At 43.5% G+C, this 25,508-nt stretch overlaps 1 protein-coding gene across 7 annotated transcripts in view; it reads right to left on the minus strand.

Moving 5' to 3' along the window:
- ENPP2 (ectonucleotide pyrophosphatase/phosphodiesterase 2) overlaps nucleotides 1–25,508 on the minus strand; it is a 127,044-nt gene that overhangs the window by 58,998 nt on the left and 42,538 nt on the right. For all 7 annotated transcript variants that reach the window (XM_061123870.1, XM_061123868.1, XM_061123867.1 and 4 more), the window contains exons 3-8: nucleotides 18,870–19,025; nucleotides 11,329–11,454; nucleotides 8,102–8,162; nucleotides 5,657–5,754; nucleotides 5,370–5,449; nucleotides 4,484–4,603 (exon numbers count right to left, since the gene is read on the minus strand). In XM_061123870.1, the coding sequence (XP_060979853.1) occupies nucleotides 4,484–4,603; nucleotides 5,370–5,449; nucleotides 5,657–5,754; nucleotides 8,102–8,162; nucleotides 11,329–11,454; nucleotides 18,870–19,025 (641 nt within the window). The remainder of the gene's footprint in view (nucleotides 1–4,483; nucleotides 4,604–5,369; nucleotides 5,450–5,656; nucleotides 5,755–8,101; nucleotides 8,163–11,328; nucleotides 11,455–18,869; nucleotides 19,026–25,508) is intronic.

A 25,508-nucleotide genomic window follows, 5' to 3' on the forward strand; every position in this document is an offset into this window, starting at 1 on the left:
CATTAATTCAGAGAAGTGGAAATCATAATTTTTCATTTCCCATTGGGAATCTGAAAGTAATATACATTTCCTCAGAGATGAGTCAAACTACACAGCTTGAAAAAAAATTAGCTGAGAAGACACCCAGTTTGGCCTTCTGACCTTTAATCCGAGTATTTCTTCCTTTACTTTGCTTTATCTAGAGGCACAGTTTTCAACATTTGTGTCCCAGAGGCTACGTTTTGAAAAGGGAATAAATGGGGATATAAATATTGTACCTTCTTGATATGTTATCAGAATTAAAAACAAACAAACAAACAAACAAACAAACTTTCCCACTGGGACCAGGAGCATTTAAATGCAAAATCTAACACTTTCTCAAATTCAGTAGAATATGCAGCTGTGGAAGAAGGGAAGGTGTTTTCAAAAGGAAAATAAGCAAAAAAACATTTTTGAAAACTATGAACTACTATTGTAGTCTTCCTAGTAGTTCTCTGCAGGGAAACTATTCTTTTGCATTCCAAAGCACAGAAGTAGAAGAAATGGAATTCTGAGAGACCAGAGGAATGGCAGGGCCCTAGTATCAGCGGGAGTAAATCAGTCACTGAGACTCAAGTGTCAGAACAGGGCTTCCCTGGTGGCCGGGTGAATAAGCAGCCACCTGCCAACGCAGGAGACACAGGTTTGATCCCCAGTCCAGGAAGATTCCACGTGCCGAGGGGCAGCTAAGCCCGTGCACCGCAACTACTGAGCCCGAGAGGCTCGCTCTGCAAGAGAGAGAGGCCACCACGAGGGGAAGCCGGGCGCGGCCCAGAAGCATCCCCACGGCTCACAGCGAGAGAAAGCCGGACGCAGCGAGAAGACCCCGTGCAGCCAAAACAAATTAAGTTTTAAAAACAGAGTCAGAACAGACTAAAGATGTGAGGGCTGGGGATGCCGTGGCAGAGATCATGAGCCAGTGCGGCACTCCCCAGGGGATGAGGGCCAGAGGAAGTGAGTGATGAGATTCAGGAAGAAGTATAGACGCCTTAGACGGAGGTGCAGAGCAAGCTCAGGCCTGGTAAACAGGATGCCTAGATGAGTCAGGCAGCGGGTTGGGTCCTAAGAATAGAGAGAAATGATCAAGTCTCTGCCCTCGTGGGCTCCATAGACTAAAGCAAATATCTGAGTAATTTCAAATGATGTTGTCATAATCATGATAGAAATAATACAAAAACCCAAAACAGGGTCCCTGAGCTTATAAAGAGCTGAGAAAGCTTAGTGAAAGCTTCTTGGGAATGGATATTTCAAATGAAATTTAAAAGAGAGATGAGCATAGTAGGCAAGGGGTTGGGGAGCAGGGTCTGTTCTAAGTACACTATGATACAGCAAAAAGAGAGAGAATACAGATTTATAGCATAGATGGAAAAGAAGTAACAGAATAAAGAAAAGGTAGCTTTCCTGGGGAAAAAAAAAGTCATCTGTTAGCAACATAATAAAATAGAGAGGTAAGCCAAGACTAGCGCCATCAAGGCAATCCCTTTGGCCTGGAAGTTTACGACTATTCTAATGTCATTCTTTTCTTTGCTGTCTCTTTCTTGAACTTGCCATCTATCTTGCATTCTTGAAAAAAAGTGGAAGTGTTAGTTGTTCAGTCGTGTCCTACTCTTTGTGACCCCGTGGACTGTAGCCCTCCAGGCTCCTCGGTCCATGGCATTCCCCAGGCAAGGGTACTGGTGTGGGTAGCTGTGACCGTCTTCAGGGGATCTTCCCGACCCAGGGACGCAATCCGCATCTCCTACACTGCAGGCAGATTCTTTACTGTCTGAGCCTCCAGAGAAACATCATTATGCTACAGTAATTCACGAGGATGGTCTTAGGACCAACTTATTGCGTTACCAAAACTAGCCAAAAACCACTGTAGGCCCAGCAACTTGAGGAGTAATAAGAACACAACGAACTAGCAAATAAAACAAGAAAGAAGCAGATTCACAGATATAAAGAACAAACCAGAGCTTGGACACCACTAAGGAGAGGGAGGGGGGAGGGGGTACTGTAACGGTGGAAAAACGGAGAAAAAGAGGGATTACGGGATTATATGAAGTCATGTGTGTGAAACTTGTGAGCACTGTAAAGCACTTTAGGATTTACGGAATCTTGTTTTCAATTTTAAAATTCTTTTAAATTGAAAAAAAAAAGAATGCATCCTCTCGCCTTAGAAGTGCTTTCCTCCAGAAACTCTGGCTTCAGAGAACTTGCACCATGATGGGGGCCAACCTCATCTCTCAAATCTCCACACTGAGTGGGTCCCTTGGAGTCTCAATGACTCTCTGCCTCGCTGAGTCCAGCTTTAAACCGAACAGGGAATTTTTCCCCACCAAGACATCTCAGTATTAGAAACAGCAGGATGAGAGCAGAGAGATTTTTCAAAGAAACAAATGCACTTACGGCACTCCATTAAGACTATGGAACATACTTTTGTCATGAGAAAAAAGTAAATAGCTTCAAAACAACAATATAAAAAGGAATCCCATTATAATACATGTAGGAGGAATACGGGGTCTTGCAGCGAGTGGCAACTTTTAATAGTGCATTCTGAAGATTAACAAATGAAAAGCAGACTCACCTTGGCGGAAGTCTCTGTATCAGGGTTTTAGTAATGAAATTAAAATGTAGAAACTGTTTTTGAAAGTCTCATGGTGTGATTCACATTTTCAGATGGACACTGCAAGCACCTCATGGCATACTAGAAATAGAGCAGTTCTTATTTCCCATTTAATCTGACGTACACATTATTTGCCAAGTGCCTTTCATGGTTCAATCACTCAGTTAAAATAAGTTCCGTTTGATTTAACTGCCTAAGATTTTCATAAATATTTTCTCTACTCCAATTTTTTCACTGGTGAGTTCATGAAATATATAAGCCTCAGAGAGGATGGTATAAATGCTTTGCAGTATTTATTAAGGCTCCTATTTTCTTATAGTATTTTCGGTTTCTTATACTGTAGTTTCTTATAGTTCCTGTCCATATAGTCTTCTTACATGCCAGATTTTAATAAAACGTGTTTTCAAGTTATATCCAGTGTGCTCCTTGGAAAGCTTTTGGTGGCCTCTTGTTCAAGAAGACAGACAGAAACACAAATTGGTTTCACTGCAAATCCTGGTCTGGCACTAGGGAATCACTAAACTTCGTGAAATGTGTCGACTTGCAGAGCAAGTGAGGAAACCACGGAACAGAGTTAAAACGGAGACTTCACTTCATGGAGCAGGTTCACAGCTTTCCCTCTGTTCCTGCAGAAGCTGATGAATACTTAGTCTCATTTTCTGAGTCACACCAACCCAGAGGAAGCCTAATGTCCACACTGGATGGAAGTTGATCCAATCTGATAAAATGATTATTCATCTCTATATCCTTTGTGGTTCTTCAAGCCAAGTTTGCTTCCACGACAGAATTAATATAAGAAAAACAACCAGCCACAGCTTGACAGAACTCTAACTTCAGTCATTTTATTTATACCTAAAATAGTCCTCTATCATAAACTTGGTTTGGGAAATCCACCCTGGAAACAGATTTCACTTTGCTTACAACACAGTGCATCATAGACTCCCGGGAGTCCAGCCTGAATAAGGACAGCAGAATCAGAACCCCTACGAGAAAGAAACCCTACTACCGACGTACAAGAAGCCTTCCAACCCTTTTTAAAAATAAAAACCCTATTTAACCTTGCACACTGGTTTATTATGCAATATTAAAGATCAGTCCTGGGTGTTCACTGGAAAGACTGATGTTGAAGCTAAAACTCCAATACTTCGGCCACCTCATGCGAAGAGCTGACTCATTTGAAAAGACCCCCGATGCTGGGAAAGATTGAAGGCAGGAGGAGAAGGGGACGACGGAGGATGAGATGGTTGGATGGCATCATCAACTCAATGGACATGGGTTTGGGTGGACTCCGGGAGTTGGTGATGGACAGGGAGGCCTGGCGTGCTGTGGTTCACGGGGTTGCAAAGAGTCGGACACAACTGAGCAACTGAACTGAATGCATATTTTACCATAGATGACTTTTACTCAAAGACAATATTTTTCTTACTTTACATTCTCCATTTAGCCCTTAGACTGCAACAGACATCACCAGGAGGGAGCTCATTTCGGGATGGTGGACTCGCGGATGTGTGTGGACCCTGCCCACTCTTCCTGCCACGGCAGACGGCACAAAAGCCTCCCAGCCTCGGTCCTGCCCAGGGCTCCCCCGTGGCCCCACGTGGAGCCTGGTGGGCTACAGTCCATGGGGTCGCAAAGAGTAGGACACAACTTAGCGACTAAACAGTTAACAACAATATGCATATACATATTATATGCACATATATTGTGTACACACATACACACACACATATATATACACAATACCAAAACACAGAAACATTGCCAAGTATGAAGAAATTAAATGCATCTTTTTCACAGGTAACGAATTTGGAAATGAAGAGTTTCAATGCACAGAAATACACACATAAATGCAAAACTCACCGGCTGACCTCCCCACCACCTATGGTTAAATTTCTCTCGCCCTCGAAGATTGAAATGTGCATCAAATACAGGATCATACATGGAATTGCCAACAATTCCATGTGATTCTGGATACAGCCCCTTTGTGGAAAAGCAAATTTATTGTCAAAATAATCCACATGTAATAATAGTTCTATCATAAATTTTATCATAGAAGGTTTTATAACAATATGTAATTTCCAATTTTATATGATATATATAACTTTTACATGTCTGTCAGAGGAAACATGACTATTATCTATACACTAGTTGTAAGCCATTGTGAAACTTGACATGATTTTAAGAAATTTAACATTGAAGTTTTTTTTAACTGTTACAATTTAATAAGATGGCAACAATTTTTATTACAATAAATTAACCTATAGATTGAAATTTACTTATGTGTCTCCAAAGAAGCTTCTATTTCTAAATACACTATTCCTTTTTCCTCAGTTCTATTTCTACTCCAAGGCAAAAAGAAATAAACAAAATAAATAAATTATATTTTTTAAAGAAGAAACCGAGGTAGAATTTATGAGCATCTGAAAATTAAAACATAGCAGCTCCAAAGTCAATGCTTTTATTTGAAAACTCAGAAACTAAAGAATAGATCCTGTGGTATCTGAGAGGTTGGATGAATATATTCAGACAGAATTGCACCTGGGGAAAAAAAGGGTTTTAAAGTTGCAATGAAGTTCAGTCATTGACAAAGTTGTAAAGGGCATTTACTATGACAATTGATAAAGGTAAGATGAAAAACAGAAAGATTTTCTCTTAACACTAAGGAACATGTTTTTAAAATTTCCCTTTAAGTCATTTCAGGATGAAATCAGCCCTTTGAATCTACACCATTTGAAAGAATACTTACAGTGGCCAAAGTGTATAAGTTAGGGAAAGTTTTTGTTGGGTACACAGGCCTCATGTAGGGGGAGTGAGTGCCACAAGACCCTGGAGACAGAATTCAGGTATTAGAGCAAGAAAAACAACAGGAAACACTCCCCAGGGAGACCCACTCTACGAGCGAAGACACGGGCTCTCTTCACTCTTGAATTTCAAATGGGAAGGCCGTGTGCCCATACACCTCAGAACCGACAGCTGAGGGTTACTGGGCGGGTCGCGGATCACAGATAGGAACGCGGGACAAGAATGACTTACTCAGCTTTTCAATGTTAGGCATGACCTTGCTGCCTTTCTTCATGTACGATGCGCGGAAACCGTCCACAGAGAAGATGATCAGTGGAGGGCGAACAAACCTTAAAGGGTAACACGATAAACTTCAGATAAATAACGCCACAGAGTTTGCACTATGCTTAGCCCTTCTCAGCAGCTGGAGCCGAGAATTTCTAAAGCAAAACTTCAGCGAGGGTATCTACGAGCCTGGGCTTTCAGCCACATAACATTTGTGGCAACTTCAGTGCAGAGTGAAATGACCAGGGAAGGAGCTGGACTCCAGGCTTCCCTCAATGTGCTCTCTCCACGGCTGCCTCTGGCATTGCAAACAAGGTTTTTCACATTGTAGAAAGCTATTATATTGATTTGCCTGGGGTATGAATTCTCCCATTTGCTACCTGAAAAACTATTCATTCTTTAAAATCCAGCTCAAGATCTCCTCTTTCATAGCAATGGTTGATGCTTCAGAATTCCTTTAAGATAATAATTAATACCTCTTTCATATTAATATATATCACTTTATATATTAATTATATAATAAATACATATTGAATTAATAAATGCATATTATATTTTAATATATTACATTATATTATAATGCTATATTAACATGTTTATCTTCTTCATTAGTTTTAAAGCACAGTTGGTGTCTTATTCATCTTTCTATTTTATGGACCTATTGTAGGGCTTCAATAATTTATCAAATACAGAAGGAAGAGAGGAAGGAAAATGAAATTAATAAGCAGTAGCAATCTTATCACTAGACTAAACACTTACCAAAAATTCTAAGTTTAATTACAAAATGATTGTGAAAATAATTAAAACTGTTGAAGATCTCTAAAACTTAATCAGTAAAGAACTAGACTATCCATCTAACTAGGGCAGGACTGATGAACTAGGCTCTTTGTTATAGTCTAAAGTTCCAGTTGTTCGATAAAATTGGAGAATGCTAAACTTTGTGGAAAACTGTTTTTAATGGTTTGCAGACTATTCCTCAAGCACAAGCTTGCATTTATTTGAAGCCACATAACAAATGAGTCTGACTCTTGCAACTCCATGGACCATAGCCTGCCAGGCTCCTCTGTCCATGGGATTCTCCAGGCAAAAACACTGTAGTGGGTTGCTGTTCCCTTCTCCAGGGGATCTTCCCAACCCAGGAATTAAATTCTCATCTCCTGTGTCTTCTGCGTTGCAGGCAGATACTTTACTACTGAGTCATGTGGGAAGACCATATTTAAAATGAGTCACATACTAAGCACTTAGAGTAATTCTATGAGTTCATTACTATCACTATTATCATTTAATGATTTTACCACTTGGACTGCTTTCTCTTCCAAAAATAACCAAACACATTTTAAACATTCAGACACTGCTGTCATCCCATTCTAATAGCCCAAAGAAGTTCAAGTAGCTCATGAAAGTTAAAAAGGAGACAAAAATAAAAATATCTAAATTCTTGGATCTTGTGTCCCAGGCTGTGCTACCTAAAACAAAAAGACGTTCAGTCACATACACTCATGAAAACGCGTTTGTAGAACATCTTATTTTCTGCCAGGCACTTTAAGGGTCCGTGGATTTGTGGCAGTTTCCTGGAAGGTGTCATAAGTCCCCTATGCTGGTCCCACTTCAGCTGTGGGGTGTCACTAGGTCTGGCTGGACCCCAGCAAAGCAGCGCAGCGGTGGTTTGCCAACTTCCTGCAGCATCTGGTAGGAGTTACCATCTTGGATAATATTTTCGAGAAGCTCTGGAGTCCTCCCTCCAGCCACCCCACCACCACGGCCGCCACCAAAAAAAAAGCAAAAGGAGCACTTCAGGAAAAAAACACAGAAAAACCAAATCGCTGCCAGAAATGTTTCTCTTCCCCTTCAGTATTATTATTATTGTTATTTCTAAAATCTTCAGCTGAGGTGAGATACAGAGGATGTTGTTTCCAATATGTGCAGAGGTGATAGGAGAAAAAATTTTTTAAAACATTTCTTTTATTTTTTAAATTTTTTATTGAGTTCTAATTCACATCTCATACAATTCATTTGTTTTACTTGTATGACTCAATGATTTTGGATATTTTTACAGAGTTGTGTAACTATCACTACCGACACAGAGTTGATTTTTTGTTTTTTCTCGTTACACCATTTGGCATGTGAGATCTTAGTTCCCAGACCAGGGATTGAACCTGCACACCCTATGGTGGGTGCCTGAAGGTCTTAACCACTGGACTGCCAGGGAAATCCCAGTAGAAGAAAATTTTTCAAAAAAAAAATTCCCCCTTCAAGATGTACATTCCAGCTTCTGAATGGGAAATTACACAGAAGTACTCATAAATTTGCCCATGTAAGAGGACATTGTTTTAAACCTTTTAGCCATCCATAGCTTGTGATATTTTATCAACACATATATAAAATGGCATAATATTCATAAAATGCACTCACCCTGCAGGACATTCTGGGGTCTTTATTTCCTCACAGTCATCATCTACCCAGTGAGACTCTCCTGTAAGGAAAAATGGGTAGACTTTTGGGTGAATTGAATTATAAATGTCATCTGGAGCACTGAAGAGTATAACTGCAGAACCTGTATCCTGTTAAATACTTGTTGTTTATGGAACGCCATCTAAAAAGACCTTCGGAAATAAAGTCGAGAGTCTGTTTTGGCTTTACTACACTACACCCATATGTGATGGGAGAGCCTAGATTTAATAACCCCAAGTGGTGTTTACTTGAGCGTTCCGTGTCTAAATGGCTTGTAGATAAAAACACCAGTGGCGTCAGGGAACAAAATTCTATGTTTGTTTCCCTCCAGAAATAAACTGTTTGGTCATTAGATGGAACATTTTTTCCTATGCCACCAAACATCTCAAAGCCATAGAAAACACGATACAACTTCCCTTTAGCTGGGGAAAAACGTTTGGACTCCCTGGAGATGACAGATGGAAGACGGCCATAGAGCGGTTCTTCACCAATGGTATGTGTACAACCCTCGCACTAAGGAATCTAAACCAATGCTGTCTTTCATTTTCATGTTCCAGCAAGATCTGAGAGCATAAACCTATGCCATTCTTGAGTCACTTCATCTGGAGAAGAGGGCAGGAAGAGAGATGCAGAGAAAGAGAAGGAACTTGTGGACACGGGACGGGGCGGGGCGTGAGGAGGGGACACATGTGTACACGCAGCTGATTCATGCTGCCACACACAGAGACCCACACAGCATTGTAAAGCAATTACACTCCACCTGGAAACTCACTCACTCACTAAGACCCTAAAAAAGAGAGACTGAAAAAGAGCTTAGATTAAAAAATGAACTTTACTCTGGAGAAAACGAAAATTACCAAAAAGCATGTGCTTTAAATTTTCCTAAAACAAACAAAAGCATATATCTGAAATGTAAGTAACACTTGTGACCAAGACTTTGAAGAAACTGCTCCCAAGTAAAGAGCGCTGGACATCTCCCTGGTCAGGACGAATCTAACTAGTGCCCACTGTATCACGGCCACGCTCCTTAAAACGGAGCAGCTCTACGACACATGTGATAACCCAGGTCCCACACACGAGCCACAGGCAAGTCCCACAACTAGAATTTTAAACCAGCAAAAGCCAGTGTTTCACAATTCAATGACCAATGATACCTAGGACTTTATTTTCTCTTCTAATAGCCTTTGTGGATTATTGGTAGATTTACCAGGGGAAATAAAAGGGAAAAGAAAGGAAAATTCTCAACCAATTTTGTGTTTTATCAATAGCTACAACAATCATTTGGGCAGGAGAAATTTTCAAGCTCAGCATTCAGGTAGGATGTGTTGCGGTAACTAAACACTACACACATTTCAGAACTGATCTGCTCTTCCCCTAAAATATTTGAACGGAAACTCTACATAAATGTTCCATGTCACAGCTAGGAAAAGGTCTTCATTTAAACACTGAAAAGTGACCTGCAAACTTTACACAAAGGTCCTGGGATCCTTTCATTAACTTGGCTAAGCGGTTGCCAGGGTGACAAACTCCTTAAAGACAGAAACGGAATCTTTTATACATTTGGCAGTCCATTGACGAGTATTTACTATTGGAATAAAACCATCACATTCGACAATCCACCTCACCAAGTCAGCGTGCACACATACAGGGCTCTGGGGCGTAATGAGAGCTACGGTTTAGGCCCCCTCCTCTTCAGCAGCAGTGCTCCCATCCCAGGGCTCTCCTGGAGGCTCGAGCGGTGAAGAGCCCGCTGCCAATGCAGGAGGCGTGAGAGACAGAGCGTTGATCCCTGGGTCGGGAAGATCCCCTGGAGGAGGGCATGGCCACCCACGCCAGGATTCCTGCCTGGAGAATCCCATGGACGGAGGCGCCTGGGGGCTACAGTCCAGAGGGTCGCAGAGTCGGACACGACTGAGGGACTTAGCATGCTCACACTCCCACCCGAGGCTGGTGCTGGCGCCGAGGCTCACCGCTGACAGCCGGTGGGCACAGAGCCGCGCCCCCAGCTGCAGACGGAAGAGCTCTGAGGCTCACCCTCCGGAGCCCAAGGAGGGCACAGCCAGGGGACCTGTGCCCTGAGCCACAGCCTCGCTCGCCTGCCCCTCCCCACACCCCTCCTTCCCCAGGCGGTTCTCCTGCAGAGACCTTCCCAGAGAGTTCGCTGGACAGCACTCCCATCTCAGGCTCTGCTTCTGGGAAACCTGACCAAGACAGGAACTCTTCCAGAAATCTCTTCACGATTCAGTTCAGTTCAGTTCAGTCACTCAGTTGTGTCCGACTCTTTGCGACCTCATGAAGCGCAGCACACCAGGCCTCCCTGTCCATCACCAACTCCTGGAGTTTACTCAAACTCATGTCCATGGAATCGGTGATGCCATCCAACCATCTCATCCTCTGTCGTCCCCGTCTCCTCCTGCCCCCAATCCCTCCCAGCATCAGGGTCTTTTCCAATGAGTCGGCTCTCCGCATGAGGTGGCCAGAGTACTGGAGTTTCAGCTTCAGCATCAGTCCTTCCAATGAACACCCAGGACTGATTTCCTTTAGGATGGACTGGTTGGATCTCCTTGCAGTCCAAGGGACTCTCAAGAGTCTTCTCCAACACCACAGTTCAAAAGCATCCATTCTTCGGCGCTCAGCTTTCTTCACCGTCCAATTCTCACATCCAGACATGACAGCTGCTGCCACTGCTGCTAAGTTGCTTCAGTCGTGTCCGACTCTGCGCGACCCCGTAGACGGCAGTCCACTAGGCTCCTCTGTCCCTGGGATTCTCCAGGCAAGAACGCTGGAGTGGGTTGCCATTTCCTTCTCCAGTTCGTGAAAGTGAAAAGTGAAAGTGAAGTCCCTCAGTCATGCCCAACTCTTAGCGACCCCATGGACTGTAGCCTACCAGGCTCCTCCGTCCATGGGATTTTCCAGGCAAGAGTACTGGAGTGGGGTGCCATTGCCTTCTCCGGCATACATGACTATGGGTCCCTAATTATGGAATTTGGGATAATTTCCTTGCTATTTCAGATCAGCAAAGTGCAGACTGGCCAATCTGAGAAAGAAGCCTGAGAAATGAAAAAGCACAACTCACTCCCACCTCCCAAGCCCATATCCAAGGTGTCACAGCCACAACAGCCAAGGTCTCCTGGAACGTCTCCCATGTTCCCTCCTCTAAAGTTTCCGCCAGCAGAGGAAGCACGTACCTTTGCAAACCACTTGGTAGTTAGTGCAGCAGTCTCCCCTGGCCAAGCAATCCTCCGAGCAGTGACAGGCATGGTCTTCGTTTCTTACTTCTCCGCATCTGTCCTTGGTACACTCCCAGCCGCCAGCTGAAATCGGCACAACAGAACACTTTTCACTGCATCGCAGAAACCAAATAAAAGAGGCCACAATTGCGTACAATGCTTGGCAAGAAAAATAGCTAAAGTCCCACATCATTTAATCTGCTTGTGAAATTAGAGTTGGCCTGAGGCCTAAATGATATTTGGCATACTTACAAACAGGATGGATTTTTAGCTTTTCAAATCGGAATACATAGTCCAATGGCATTGGGCTCCTTTGGAAAAATGGAACCCTTAACCACTTGTGAACTGTCCTAAAAGACCAATAAAATGTATGGTGTATAAAGTCTGTGAGAGAGACATTTCCCCAGGTGGTGCTAGTGGTAACAAACCTGCCTGCCAATGCAGGAGATGTAAGAGAAATGGGTTTGATCCCAGGGTCAGGAAGATCCCCTGGAGGAAGGCACGGCTACCCACTCCAGTATTCTAGCCTGGAGAATCCCAGCACAGAGGGGTCTGGCAGGTTACAGTCCATGGGTAACGGAGTCAGACACAACTGAAGTGACTTAGCACATACCACTGTAGAACTAGTTGGCCACAGCTGGGCTCTTTTATTTTCCAAAGTAGTTCTACTTAAACCTTAATCAGCTTGACTTAAATACAAATGATAGTGCAACTAAATGGCCTCTACCTGATATAAGATGCACCAGAGGTTAAAGTTATTTGAAGAGCATGTGTGTGTTAGTTGCTCAGTCGTGTCTGATACTTTGCGACCCCGTGGACTGTAGCCCACCAGGCTCCTCTGTCCATGGGATTCTCTAGGCAGGAATACTGGAGTGGGTTGCCATTCCCTTCTCCAGGGGATCTTTCTGACCCAGGGATCAAACCTAGGTTTCCTGCACTGCAGGCAAACTCTTTACCATCTAAGCCACCAGGGAAGCCGTGAAAAGTATAAAGCCATACTAAAAATGTTCACAGTTCTGAGTGTAGACCAAACTGTGGCCCTACCTACAATTACAGGTCAGAATACCTAGTTTCAAGGAGGTCAGTTCCTAGGTTACAGATTTCTATCTGAGCATACTTGATTAGGAGCTCACAACTCTTTTCCACCAAGAAAATGCCTTCAGAAAAGTAATATCTTCGTTTTAAAGAGAGTGCTGGACTTCACGTGTGACTTTTCATCCACTGGACCGTAAGCCCCACGGCAGGGAAGTCCCGTCTCTCCTTTCACCACTGTAACTCCAGTACCTGAGCGTGTGCCTGGCTCAAGCCAGTGTCCATGAACATCGATTAAATCTAATTCAGAATTACCGCGAAAATAAAATACAACTCTTTAAATTCACGGTTGCTGTACTGAGAAACTTCATAGCTAATTCATTGATTCAAAAAATACATCTCCTATGTTTTCCATGTTCTAGGTTCCGGGGAGGTAGTGAAGAACAAGGAAGACAAGGTCCTGTCTTCATGGACCTTACATTCCAGCTGGGAAAGACAGACCATAAGCAAGTCAATTAGTCAATGAGATCATTTCAGCTTGCAGTAAGTGCTGAGAAGAAAATTAACACAGACAGAGAGTGACAGGGTGGGCTGGGTCCACTTGACTTAGAATGGTCAGGAAAGGCTTCTCTGAGCTAAAGGACAGTTCAGATCTTCATCTCTTAAAACATGTCTTAAGTGAGAAGCAAAAATTTTAGAAAGCAATGCTGCTCTTTAGTAATATTCTACCGAGAGCTACAATTGCTATGTGAACAATTGGATACTAGAAAATCATGCAACTACTGTTTAATTTCCATATTTTACAATTACTCTTGCATCCTGATTCCATTCTCTGATATTTTTTATAACCCCTGTTTCCACTGCCTTCTCTTTCCAAGCAGATTAAATGCCTGGAATTCTTCTACCCAGGATCTGCTATTCTCAATGGTTAGCAATTTTCCAAGGTTATGTTGAGGGACAGAGGTCATGTGAGGTTTTTCTTCCTCAATTCAAAGATAATTCTTCCAACCAAAACACTTTTTAAAAATTTGTTACTTTTGCCATGTAATCTTTTAAGCTGATATGTTGTAGTTTCAGTTTTCTTTATTCAGTTCAAGAAATTTTCTTTCCTTTCCTTTTGGCCACATGGCATCTTAGTTCCCCAACCAGGGATCAGACCCAGCGCCCCCAACACTGGACCCAGAGGCACAGCCACAGGACCAGCAGGGACGTCCCCAACAAAAATGTTTTTATTCCTCCCCTAATTCCATAAAAGGGCGTCCCTGGTAAAGAATCCTCCTGCTAATCCAGGAGCTGCATGCTTGATCCCTGAGTCAAGAAGATCCCCTGGAAGAGGGCATGGCCACCCATTCTATATGCTTGGCTGGGAAATCCCATGGACGGAGGAGCCTGGTGGGCTACAGTCCATGGAGTTGCAAAGAGTCAGATACAACTTAGCGACTAAACAACAAGTCCCATATGAAAATCCCTTTACTTACAAAAGAGCATCACTACTAACAAGCTAGATATAGTGAGGCATTACTAACTTGGCATAAGACTGAAATTTTTAAAAATTTAGTGAACCTCAAGCAAGGTAAGATTCTGTATAATTTTAAAAGCAACTATAAGAATAAACAAAAATATTTAACCTTATTAGATAATAATAGTTATCTATCATATCAGAAAAGAAATTTTTATAAGTGAGAACATGCTGAAAAGGGAATGCTGAAAGGGCCTGTACCCTTTGAGAGAAATATAAACTTTGAGATGCATAATTATGTTACATTTATTTACATTTAAGAAATGCATATATACTTTGTCTGGCCCTAGGTGAGTGTGAGTGATCACACCATTGTGATTATCTGGGTCATGAAGATCTTTTTTGTACAGTTCTTCTGTGTTTTTTTGCCTCCTCTTCTTAATATTTTCTGCTTCTGTTAGGTCCATACCATTTCTGTCCTTTATTGCGCCTATCTTTGCATGAAACGTTCCCTTGGTATCTCTCATTTTCTTGAAGAGATCTCTAGTCTTGCCCATTCTATGGTTTTTCTCTATTTCTTTGCATTGATCGCTGAGGAAGGCTTTCTTATCTCTCCTGGCTATTCTTTGGAACTCTACATTCAAATGGGAGTATCTTTCCTTTTCTCCTTTGCTTTTTGCTTCTCTTCTTTTCACAACCATTTGTAAGCCCTCCTCAGACAGCCATTTTGCTTTTTTGCATTTCTTTTTCTTGGGGATGGTCTGGATTCCTGTCTCCTGTACAATGTCACGAATCTCCATCCATAGTTCATCAGGCTCTCTGTCTATCAGATCTAGTCCCTTAAATCTATTTCTCACTTCCACTGTACAGTCATAAGGGATTTGATTTAGGTCATACCTGAATGGTCTAGTGATTTTCCCCACTTTCTTCAATTTAAGTCTGAATTTGACAATAAGGAGTTCATGATCTGAGCCACAGTCAGCTCCTGGTCTTGTTTTTGCTGACTGTACATAGCTTCTCCATCTTTGGCTGCAAAGAATATAATCAGTCTGATTTCAGTGTTGACCATCTGGTGATGTCCATGTGTAGAGTCTTCTCTTGTGTTGTTGGAAGAGGGTGTTTGCTATGACCAGTGTGTTCTCTTGGCAAAACTCTATTAGCCTTTGCCCTGCTTCATTCTGTACTCCAAGGCCAAATTTGCCTGTTACTCCAGGTGTTTCTTGACTTCCTACTTTTGCATTCCAGTCCCCTATAATGAAAAGGACATCTTTTTGGCATGTTAGTTCTAGAAGGTCTTGTAGGTCTTCATAGAACTGTTCAACTTCAGCTTCTTCAGTGTTACTGGTCGGGGCACAGACTTGAATTGCCATGATATTGAATGGTTTGCCTTGGAAACGAACAGAGATCATTCTGTCATTTTTGAGATTGCATCCAAGTACCGCATTTCGGACTCTTTTGTTGACTATGATGGCTACTCCATTTCTTCTAAGGGATTCCTGCCCACAGTAGTAGATATAATGGTCATCTGAGTTAAATTGAGAGTCCCTTGGACTGCAAGGAGATCCAACCAGTCCATCCTAAAGGAGATCAATCCTGGGTGTTCATTGGAAGGACTGATGTTGAAGCTGAAACTCCAGTACTTTGGCCACCTGATGCGAAGAGCTGACTCATTTGAAAAGACCCTGATGCTGGGAAAGATTGAGGGCAGGAGGAGAAGGGGACTACAGAGGATGAGATGGTTGGATGGCATCACTGACTCGATGGACATGAGTTTGGGTAAACTCCGAGAGTTGGTGATGGACAGGGAGGCCTGGTGTGCTGCGGTTCATGGGGTCGCAAAGAGTCGAACATGACTGAGTGACTGAACTGAACTGAACTGATACAAACTTTGATCCCCAAATCCCATTCCTCAGAATGTATCCTAAGGAAAATAGACGAAAGTATGAACATGCATGAACAATATTCATGGTGCATTGTTCATAGTAGCAAGAGTTAGGGGAAACATAAATGTTGATCACTCAATGAAGTAGGTTGCATCTGTTCAATGGAATATGATATAGGCATTCAAAAGGATGACATGTTTAAAGGTACATAAATACAGATACACCCTCACACAGGCATAAACATATGCAAATATAAATACATAACACACATATGTTTTAAACCCCCTGATGCTGGGAAAGACTGAGGGCAAGAGGAGAAGGGGGCAACAGAGGATGACATGGTTGGATGGCATCACCAACTCAATCGACATGAGTTTGAGTAAACTCCAGGAGTTGGTGATGGACAGGGAGGCTTGGTGTGCTGCATGCAATTCATGGGGTCGCAAAGAGTCGGACATGACTTAGCAACTGCACAACAAATACATTCTAAACACATAACACTGTCTGAGTTTGCACTGAAACACTGATTGTGCTTATCTCTGGGTCAGCAGAGTGGTATCTTAGAGATCCTTCAACCCTTTGTTATTATTTTATATTTGATTCTTCCACATTTGGCCTAAGGTATCTTTGTACACAGGGACGTGAACTACTTTAAAGTGTTATTCTAGTCTATATTAAACTTGGAAAGAAAGGCATGAGCTACATTCAGAGAGAGCTAAGCTAGAGTCAGAAGATCTGTTCAAGTTTAGAAGAAGCTCTAAGATCAGGAATTGGGATGGCTGAGATGATGTGTCAGGGACAAGATACTCAAAGTAGAGAGGAAATATGGAACATTAGCTAGTTCTTTAGTGCCAAGTAAACACAGACCACTGGTTTGAAATAATATTTTGAAGCCAAAAACTCTGCTGGAACATCTGTTCCATCCCTATATTCAGTTTACAAGGTTCTCATCATTTCAGTTTACAAACCCACAACTCAGAAAGCTGGGAGAAGTTCCAAATGAAAAAGGAAAGGAACAACAACAAAAAATATGGCCAAACATTGGGAAAATGTATTATGCAAAAATAAATAAATAAATAAATAAACAGCCTAATAGCACTCTCCTTCTTTTGAGGAGGGGGGAAAAATCTGAACTAGTAAGGAGTTGACACAGGTTTTCATATAAATCAGGTGCTATTCCTTTAGTAAAGGAGAATAATATATCTGTTTCTAATGTTGTCATTAGAAAAGTCGGACTTATGTTAATGATAATATGAGCTAGATTTTTGAAATAATCATCTAACCATAAAAGTCTAAAAGCAGGTAATAATTTATCAAGAGAGCTGTGGAATCTCTGTATCTAACGGTCTTAATACAATGGATTATTACTCAGCCATAAAAAAGGAGGGCTTCCCTGGTCGCTCAGACAGTAAAGAATCTGACTACAATGCAGGAGACCTGGGTTCAATCCCTGGGTCAGGACAATCCTCTGGAGAAGGAAATGGCAACCCACTCCAGTATTCTTGCCTGGAGAATCCCATGGACAGAGGAGCCTGGAGGGCCACAGTCCATTGGATCACAAAGAGTCAGACAAAGACTGAGCAACCAAAACTAATACTTATAAAAAAGAATAAAATTGGGTTGTTTGTAGAGATGTGGATGGACCTAGAGACTCTCATATAGAGTGAAATAAGTCAGGGAGAGAAAAATTAATATCATGTATTAACATATATATGGAATCTAGAAAAATGGTATAGACAGTTTTATTTGCAAAGCAGAAATAGAGACGTGGACATAGAGAAGAAAAGTATGGGCACCCAGGTGGGGGAGGTAGGGGGAGTGGTATGAATTGGGAGACTGGGATGGACCTGTGTACTGCTGACACGATGAACAAAACAGGTGACTAACAGGAGCCTGCTGTAGATCTCAGCGAGCCCTGCCCCGCGCTCGGAGCCGACCCACACGGGAAGGAGACAGAAGGGGAGATACAGACACACAGACAGTTGGTTCACTTTGCCGTGCAGTAGAAACTAACTCAGCACACTAAAGCAACTACCGCTGCTGTCCAGTCGCTGAGTCGTGTCTTTGCAGCCCAATGGACTGCAGCCTGCCAGGTTCCTCGGCGCTCAGCCTTCCTTCTGGTCCAACTCTCACATCCGTACGTGACTACTGTAAAAACCATAGCCTTGACCAGACGGACCTTTGTCAGCAAAGTGATGTCTCTGCTTTTTAATACACTATCTAGGTTTTTCATAGCTTTGTTTCCAAGCAGCAAACATCTTTTAATTTCAAGGCTGCAGTGATTTTGGAGCCCAAGAAAATGAAATCTGTCACTGCTTCCACTTTTTCCAAAAAATGATTTTTTACAAAATGACCTTAAGAGCAGGGTTGCTCGTCACCTTTCCCAGAGTCTGAACAGGATGCTGCCCAGAGGAATGGGGGGGGGGGGGGGGGGGTAATCTACAAGGTGACTGCAAAGTCTCACCTAAAGTGTTAGACTTTGGAAACAGCATGTAGAATGAGTCCCCAAAGGTGATTTTCTCAACTAATGCCTGTTCAGAGACCAGTATATTCCACTGACCCTTCTATTAGAGAAGAAATGTAAACAAAGGTCAGGAACTTGTGGAGGAAGATTTTAGAGCTGCCTTGAGCATGCAACCCCAAGAAGAATTCCAAAATGATTTGGGACTTCCACTGAGAAGAAGGTCATTACTATGACCTCAGAGTAGACCCATCGTCAAAATACGTTAAGATGAAACAAACCAAATGTTACAAACTGAGCAGGCAAGCAAAAATAATGCAGTTAAAACAGACCCCCCAAAAGAGCACAGGTATCCTAGCAGTGAATGAGGGAATTGACAGCAAGAGATAGAAATCATAAAGATGAAAGAAAAAATAACTGGTCATAAATATCCCAAACTAATAAATGACGACTGCAGCTGCGAAGAATTCGCTTTGGGCTGAGTCTTGTGTGGATACAACGGTCATACAGAGTGTGCTCGTAACACAACTGACAGTGATTCCAGGAACAAAACGAAACCCCACAGTTTGGTTCGTCCAAAGCAGGGTGGCAGCGGCAGGGCGCTCAACAGCAGGGGTCGTTAAGCCAGCTAACCAAGACTAGAGAGGATTCAACAGTTACGCACCTGTCTTCAAGCAGAGTTCATCAAAGTCAAGGCAGCAGCTGCTATAGCTCTTACACAGGTTGTCACAGCGACAATCAGGGGGTCCAGCCTCTTGAAGTTCAAAGCATCTGCCCTTGCAAGATCCGGAGATGTTGATCGAGGGGGAGTCTGATAACACTGCAAGAGACAAGAGACAGGGCAATGGGATTAGGGAATCGGTCATGTCACGAGGGGGCCTCCCTGGTGGCTCAGACAGGAAAGAATCCACCCGCAATGCGGGAGACCTGGGTTCGATCCCTGGTTTAGGAAGATCCCCTGGAGAAGGGAAAGGCTACCCACTCCAGTGTTCTGGCCTGGAGAACTCCATGGACAGAGGAGCCTGGCAGGGTACGGTCCATGGGGTCACAAAGAGTCGGACGCGACTGAGCACACAGCGCACGCCAATGTGAATAACACTTTTCTTCACTGTAAAAAATTCTTAACAGAAATTATATTTGGAGAAATCAGAAAGACAAGAAGAAAGGAAACTTCTTCTGCAGTTTGAAACTTCTGTTTTACAAATGTCTTTTTGTTTTTTTGATGTTTCGCTTGCTTACTTCTCCCTCTCATGTATATATATAATGTATACCTGTATGTGTGTAAGTAGACATACATGTGAATCTATGTGCATAAAGGATATATTATACAATATATAAATATCCTACAAATATTATTTATGTTATTTTAGTTCCTTGTTTATGTTTATGAATTTTCCATTTTTTTATAATAAGAATCCATTACTTATAAAATCAAGAAAACACCAGAGGCAGGGAGAGAACAGATATTTAATGACATTTCTAGGTTCACCAAAGCCATTTATCTGAACATCCTGTTCATCTGTTAGTTCTTTGTCCTCTTTCAAGTCAGAGTCACCCAATGCTGACCTGTATGGCATTAGATCAGTTCAACTAAAGCAAACAGATTCACCCGACCACGAGATGTGAAACGCTTTTGCACGGTTGATTCTGGGATCTTCAAAGACATACAAATCACCCCTGTTCAGTTGAAGAAATAATATCAGGTTTCCAAGGCAATGCCTTACCTCTGGTTCACAAACCACATTTTTCTATTGACTTTGCCCAACCAATCAACAGACATACTGAACCCTGAGAACTATGAGAGGAGGAGGGCTGAGCAGCAGAGAAAGGAAAAATAAAGTTCTATGGTGAAAAGTGAATATAAGAAAAATGCTTATAATTGAAACATTCCTTTTTTAAGGATACTGCTTAGAATCATTCCATCATCCATCTATCATGATAAATTCTGAGTAGAATTTGTGCTCATGAACTGCGTATATAAGTACACTTAGCTATCCTTAGAGCTGGGATAATCAGAAGAGCTTCAAAGGCACATTGTTCACAGATGCTCACCCGTCCCGTCTCCTCTGTGGCATCCCAGCCAACACGTGACGTTTTCCTCCATTCACGCCCTTTGCTTTCCCCTCATCATCATCTCTTCCTTTTTCCTATTTTTACTTTCAAAAGATTTGTGTGAATTTCTAATCATTTTAAACCTTTCTCCATTCATTCTATCAAAGTGATTTTTACTCCTTCCTTCCAACAATAGTTATTCTCTGTTTACCACTTACTTTGCTTTTGAAAATAATTGAATTTCACACAATAGCTTGCCCCTATCCAATTATCATCTTCCTTGCCAACCCTTAAACTGAAGACAGCTTTGTTAAGAAAGAGTTGCACTTACACTCATAATGCAAAGATACAGCTCATAAAAAGTATTGCACTCAATATGGGGTTCCTAACAACTTTCAAATAAGAGTGAATTTCTGGGCTGGTGTGGATTAGGGATTATTGCTGCTTAGTTGCCAGGTGTGTACGACTCTTGCAACCCCATGGACTGTAGCACACAGGCTCTTCTGTCCATGGGATTCCCCAGGCGAGAAGACTGGAGTGGGTTACTGTTTCCTTCTCCAGAGGATCTCCCTGACGCAGGGATCAAACCTGGGTCTCCTGTGTTGGCAGCAGACTTTACTACTGAACCACCAGGGGAGCACATGGATTAGGGATACACATGCCAAACTCATTCCTGGCTGGCTGAGATTCCTCTGAGAACGGCAGGAAGAGAAATAGGAAGATACACGATGGAGCCATTTATCAACACGTCTTCAAAGCCAGTAAGTCCAAGAGCGGAACGGCTGCACCTTTTTTTTTTTTTTTTTAACAAAATAAAGTGACAGAACAAAGTTCACCCGGCCTTTCCAGGGCCTGTTCCGCCCCTGCCATCGTCCTTCAGAACGACTCCCAGCCCTGATTCTCTCCGCAGCTCGTCCCCACCAGCCGGCTTTTTCATCCCACCCGGGTCCCGGGTCCCGGGCCCCTCGCCCCGCACCAGGCCGAGCTCAGGTTTTAGGACCGCTCTTCTTGTACCTGATTGAATGGCTAGATATGGAAAGATTCTGACTTCTTATACTTGAATTCTAAAATCTGTAAAGCCTTCCTTTATCAGAACTAAAAACCTCAGAAGTAACGAGAAAGACAACAAGGAAAAAAACAAAGTCTGTACTGAGTGAAGTAGGTCAGAAAGGGAAAAAACAAACACCGCACAGTAACACACAGATACGGGATCCGGAAGGATGGTACCGGCGCCTATTTGCAGGGCAGGAACAGAGACGCAGACGTGGGGAGCGGGACTGCGGACACGGCCAGGGAAGGCGAGGTGGGGCGGAGGGGCATGAGACATAGACGTGACCACGGGAAAAACAGACCGCCGGCGGGATCGCTGCGGAACTCAGGGAGCTCAGCCCGCGCTCTGTGACCCCCCAGGGGGTGCAACGCGGAGGGGGGTGGGGGCGGAGACCGCGGTCCGCGAGAGGGGGGCCTGCGGGCACTCAGGGCCGGTTCACACTGCTGGGGTGGGGGGGAGAGGTAGGTGCACGAGGACGGGGCCTGCGGGCACTCAGGGCCGGTTCACACTGCTGGGGTGGGGCGGGGGGGAGGTGCACGAGGACGGGGCCTGCGGGCACTCAGGGCCGGTTCACACTGCTGGGGTGGGGGGGGGAGGTGCACGCGGGCCGCGCCTGCGGACACTCAGGGCCGGTTCACACTGCTGGGGTGGGGGGGAGAGGTAGGTGCACGAGGACGGGGCCTGCGGGCACTCAGGGCCGGTTCACACTGCTGGGGTGGGGCGGGGGGGAGGTGCACGAGGACGGGGCCTGCGGACACTCAGGGCCGGTTCACACTGCTGGGGGGTGGGGGGGGGGAGGTGCACGCGGGCCGCCCTGCGGACACTCAGGGCCGGTTCACACTGCTGGGGTGGGGCGGGGGGGAGGTGCACGAGGACGGGGCCTGCGGGCACTCAGGGCCGGTTCACACTGCTGGGGGGTGGGGGGGGGAGGTGCACGCGGGCCGCCCTGCGGACACTCAGGGCCGGTTCACACTGCTGGGGTGGGGCGGGGGGGAGGTGCACGAGGACGGGGCCTGCGGACACTCAGGGCCGGTTCACACTGCTGGGGGGTGGGGGGGGGGAGGTGCACGCGGGCAGGGCCTGCGGACACTCAGGGCCGGTTCACACTGCTGGGGGGGGGGGGGGGAGGTGCACGCGGGCCGCGCCTGCGGGCACTCAGGGCCGGTTCACACTGCTGGGGGGGAGGGGAGAGGTAGGTGCACGAGGACGGGGCCTGCGGGCACTCAGGGCCGGTTCACACTGCTGGGGGGGCGGGGGGGGAGGTGCACGCGGGCCGCGCCTGCGGACACTCAGGGCCGGTTCACACTGCTGGGGGAAGGGGGGAGGTGCACGCGGGCAGGGCCTGCGGACACTCAGGGCCGGTTCACACTGCTGGGGGGGGGGGGGGGGGAGGTGCACGCGGGCCGCACCTGCGGACACTCAGGGCCGGTTCACACTGCTGTGAGGCAGAAGGCAGCATGACACTGGAAAGCAATTATCCTCCAATTAAAAATAAATTAAAAAGAAATCTGTCCTAAGTGTGATGGGGGTTTGAAACTTCATAAGGCACTTGCCAGCACTTTTATGAGATTCAAATGCTATTCTGCCTTTTGAGTTACATATTTAAATGATATTGTTTCACTTCAAAGGAACAAGTCAGTTCCAGAATCTTAAAAAATAAATGTCACAGGTCTACACAGACAGAAGTTTTCTTTAGAGATTTTAAATTTTAAAATATGTGTATATGTGATGTGCATAAAAGCAATGCTGTAAGTTCCTTACTTTTCCCAGAAATACAATTTCATGATTAAAAAACCCCACCAATGTAAAATTGGATTTATCACATTCAAACTCATAATTCTGAGAGAAACAAGTGAAATTTTTTTATTTAGCTAAGTAAACCTTCTTTCTAAAACATTCTGTCTTACCATACCTACACAGAGGACTGTGGAATTCTGGTGCCATTTATGCACAGAAAAAAAAATTATTGATAATTTAATTAGACTACTTGAAAGAACCTAATTCATGACACGAGCTGTGACCTAAACATTATTTCATCCTGGATTCCCAATCACATTTCCCGCCAAATCTCCCTGCAGAATGGAAATTTTCAGATTTGGACGATGGCCAGTGAGGGAGGCTGTGTTTGAGTTTGAAAATGCTTAGCCCAGCATAAAGCTGGACGCTTCTTGTAAGTTTTGTCTGGTCCTGCATTCAGAGTTTGTGCTGTGACCCGCTCTCTGTTCCTCCCATTTTCCATGGTTCTCAGCCTGAGGGTTTCCTGAAAGTGAGAGGCAAGTCTTGAAATGAAGCAGACTGTGAGTATGCCACCTCCTTTTCAAGAGCACGAAACAGGTCTGGTTCTCCGGTGTCTGCCTGCCTTGTCTGAAGCATAAAATACAAGGGAAAAAGGCGGACAACGTGAATGACAATCAAGATGCCGGCCAACTCAAGAGTGAAGTCCTGTCTATGCCTCTTCTGGAGCATACAATGTGTTCTTTCTGGTCCTACTTTCTTGCACTGAAGTTGCCATTTTTCCTTGATACTCTTGACCTCGTCTCTTCTAAAGCAGCACTTAATACTGCCTGTGTGTCAGTATCTCCACTTCCTAAATCCATCACTTTCTATAAATACCCATTACTTCAGCATCATATGCTCTCCTCCTCTTCACAGCTTCTGAACCAGATTTCATAGACGATTTTTTTAATTAACAGTTCCACTTGGGAAGTTTCCAAACACCTGTACTTTCAATGTGCTTTTAAATACAACATCCTCATGTAGCAAGACCCCATCAACTATAAGAAAACAGATTTCTAGATGATTTGAATGAAAGTTGAGTCTAATTTCACTTGTAAATCACTCAAATAACATGTATGATCATAGTCAGTAGTATAAGTCTGCTACCAAACAATGAAATGGCATTTTATATAGCAGATAATGTCAATCTGACGAGGTAAAAATGGAGACCCTGGCCTTCAAACAAATTTGGAGATAAATGAAGTGTATCACCATACACTCAATATCTTATAGTCTCCTCAGTCTTAGTATGGCACGTTTGTTTTCAAGAATCTTTTCAGGCAAAGAGGTAATGTTATCCTCATTTTCTTGGTTGGGAGATCAGAACTCTGGTGAAAGAGAAAGTCGCTGAGTCGTGTCCGACTCTTTGCGACCCCATGGAAGACAGTCCACCAGGCTCCTTTGTCCATGGGCTTCCCCAGGCACAAATCCTGGAGTGGGGTGCCATGCCTTCCTCCAGGGGATCTTCCTGACCCAGGGGTTGACCCCAATCTCCTGCACTGCAGGCGGATTCTCTACCATCTGAGCCACCAGGGAAACCCTCAAAACCCTGTACTTTCAGTGTGTTTTTAAATGCCACGTCCTCATGCAGAGAGACCTCATAAACTACAAGAAAACAGATTTCTAGATGATTTGAATAAAATTTAAGAGTTTAATTTCACTTGTGTAGTGCTCCACTGTATAGCACAGGGAACCCTGCTCAGTGTTATGTGGCAGCCTGGATGGGAGGGGACTTTGGGGGAGAAGGGATACATGTATGTGTATGTACAGATACATACGTATATGTATGTATGTATGTCTTTGCCGTCCACCTGGAAGTATCACAATACTTTTATATGCCAATACAAAATTAAAAGTTGTTTTTAAAAAAAGAACCCTAGGCCTAACTTAAGATAGCTACAATTTTAGATCATCTGGTCATAACTACAATATAATTTTCATTAACAAAGGATTTTTCAAATTATGCACATAAGCTCAGAATTTTAGATGTTCTTTTTAAGACATGATTTTGGAAGATATAAGCTATGTTGAACTTTATTAAAGATGGAGATTTCTGGTTAATGCAACAAGATAGAAGATTCTGTATATATTTTTTTTTTTTTGCTTGTCAATTTTAGTCTTTAATTTTTACGAAATTTGAAAATTAAAGAATAGTTAACACCCCTTTCTATAGCATGCAATTATGATAAGCAATGCATAAAAATCATCTGGAATATAAACTAAACTGATTTTTTAAAAAACAGTCTGCAAAATACCCATTTTTAAGAAGTTATTTTAAAAGTTTACTATTACAATGTGTGCTTATATCATTTGGACATTTTTTTGCTTACCAGGTTTTTGCCTACTATTTACTATGCTGTTCAACAGAAATGGAACAAGTTTTATTAGGTTCACAATAAAATTTTAGTCTGAATTCACTCCTTT

Source organism: Dama dama, chromosome 21 (assembly GCF_033118175.1).
Source record: "Dama dama isolate Ldn47 chromosome 21, ASM3311817v1, whole genome shotgun sequence".
Lineage (NCBI taxonomy): Eukaryota > Metazoa > Chordata > Mammalia > Artiodactyla > Cervidae > Dama > Dama dama.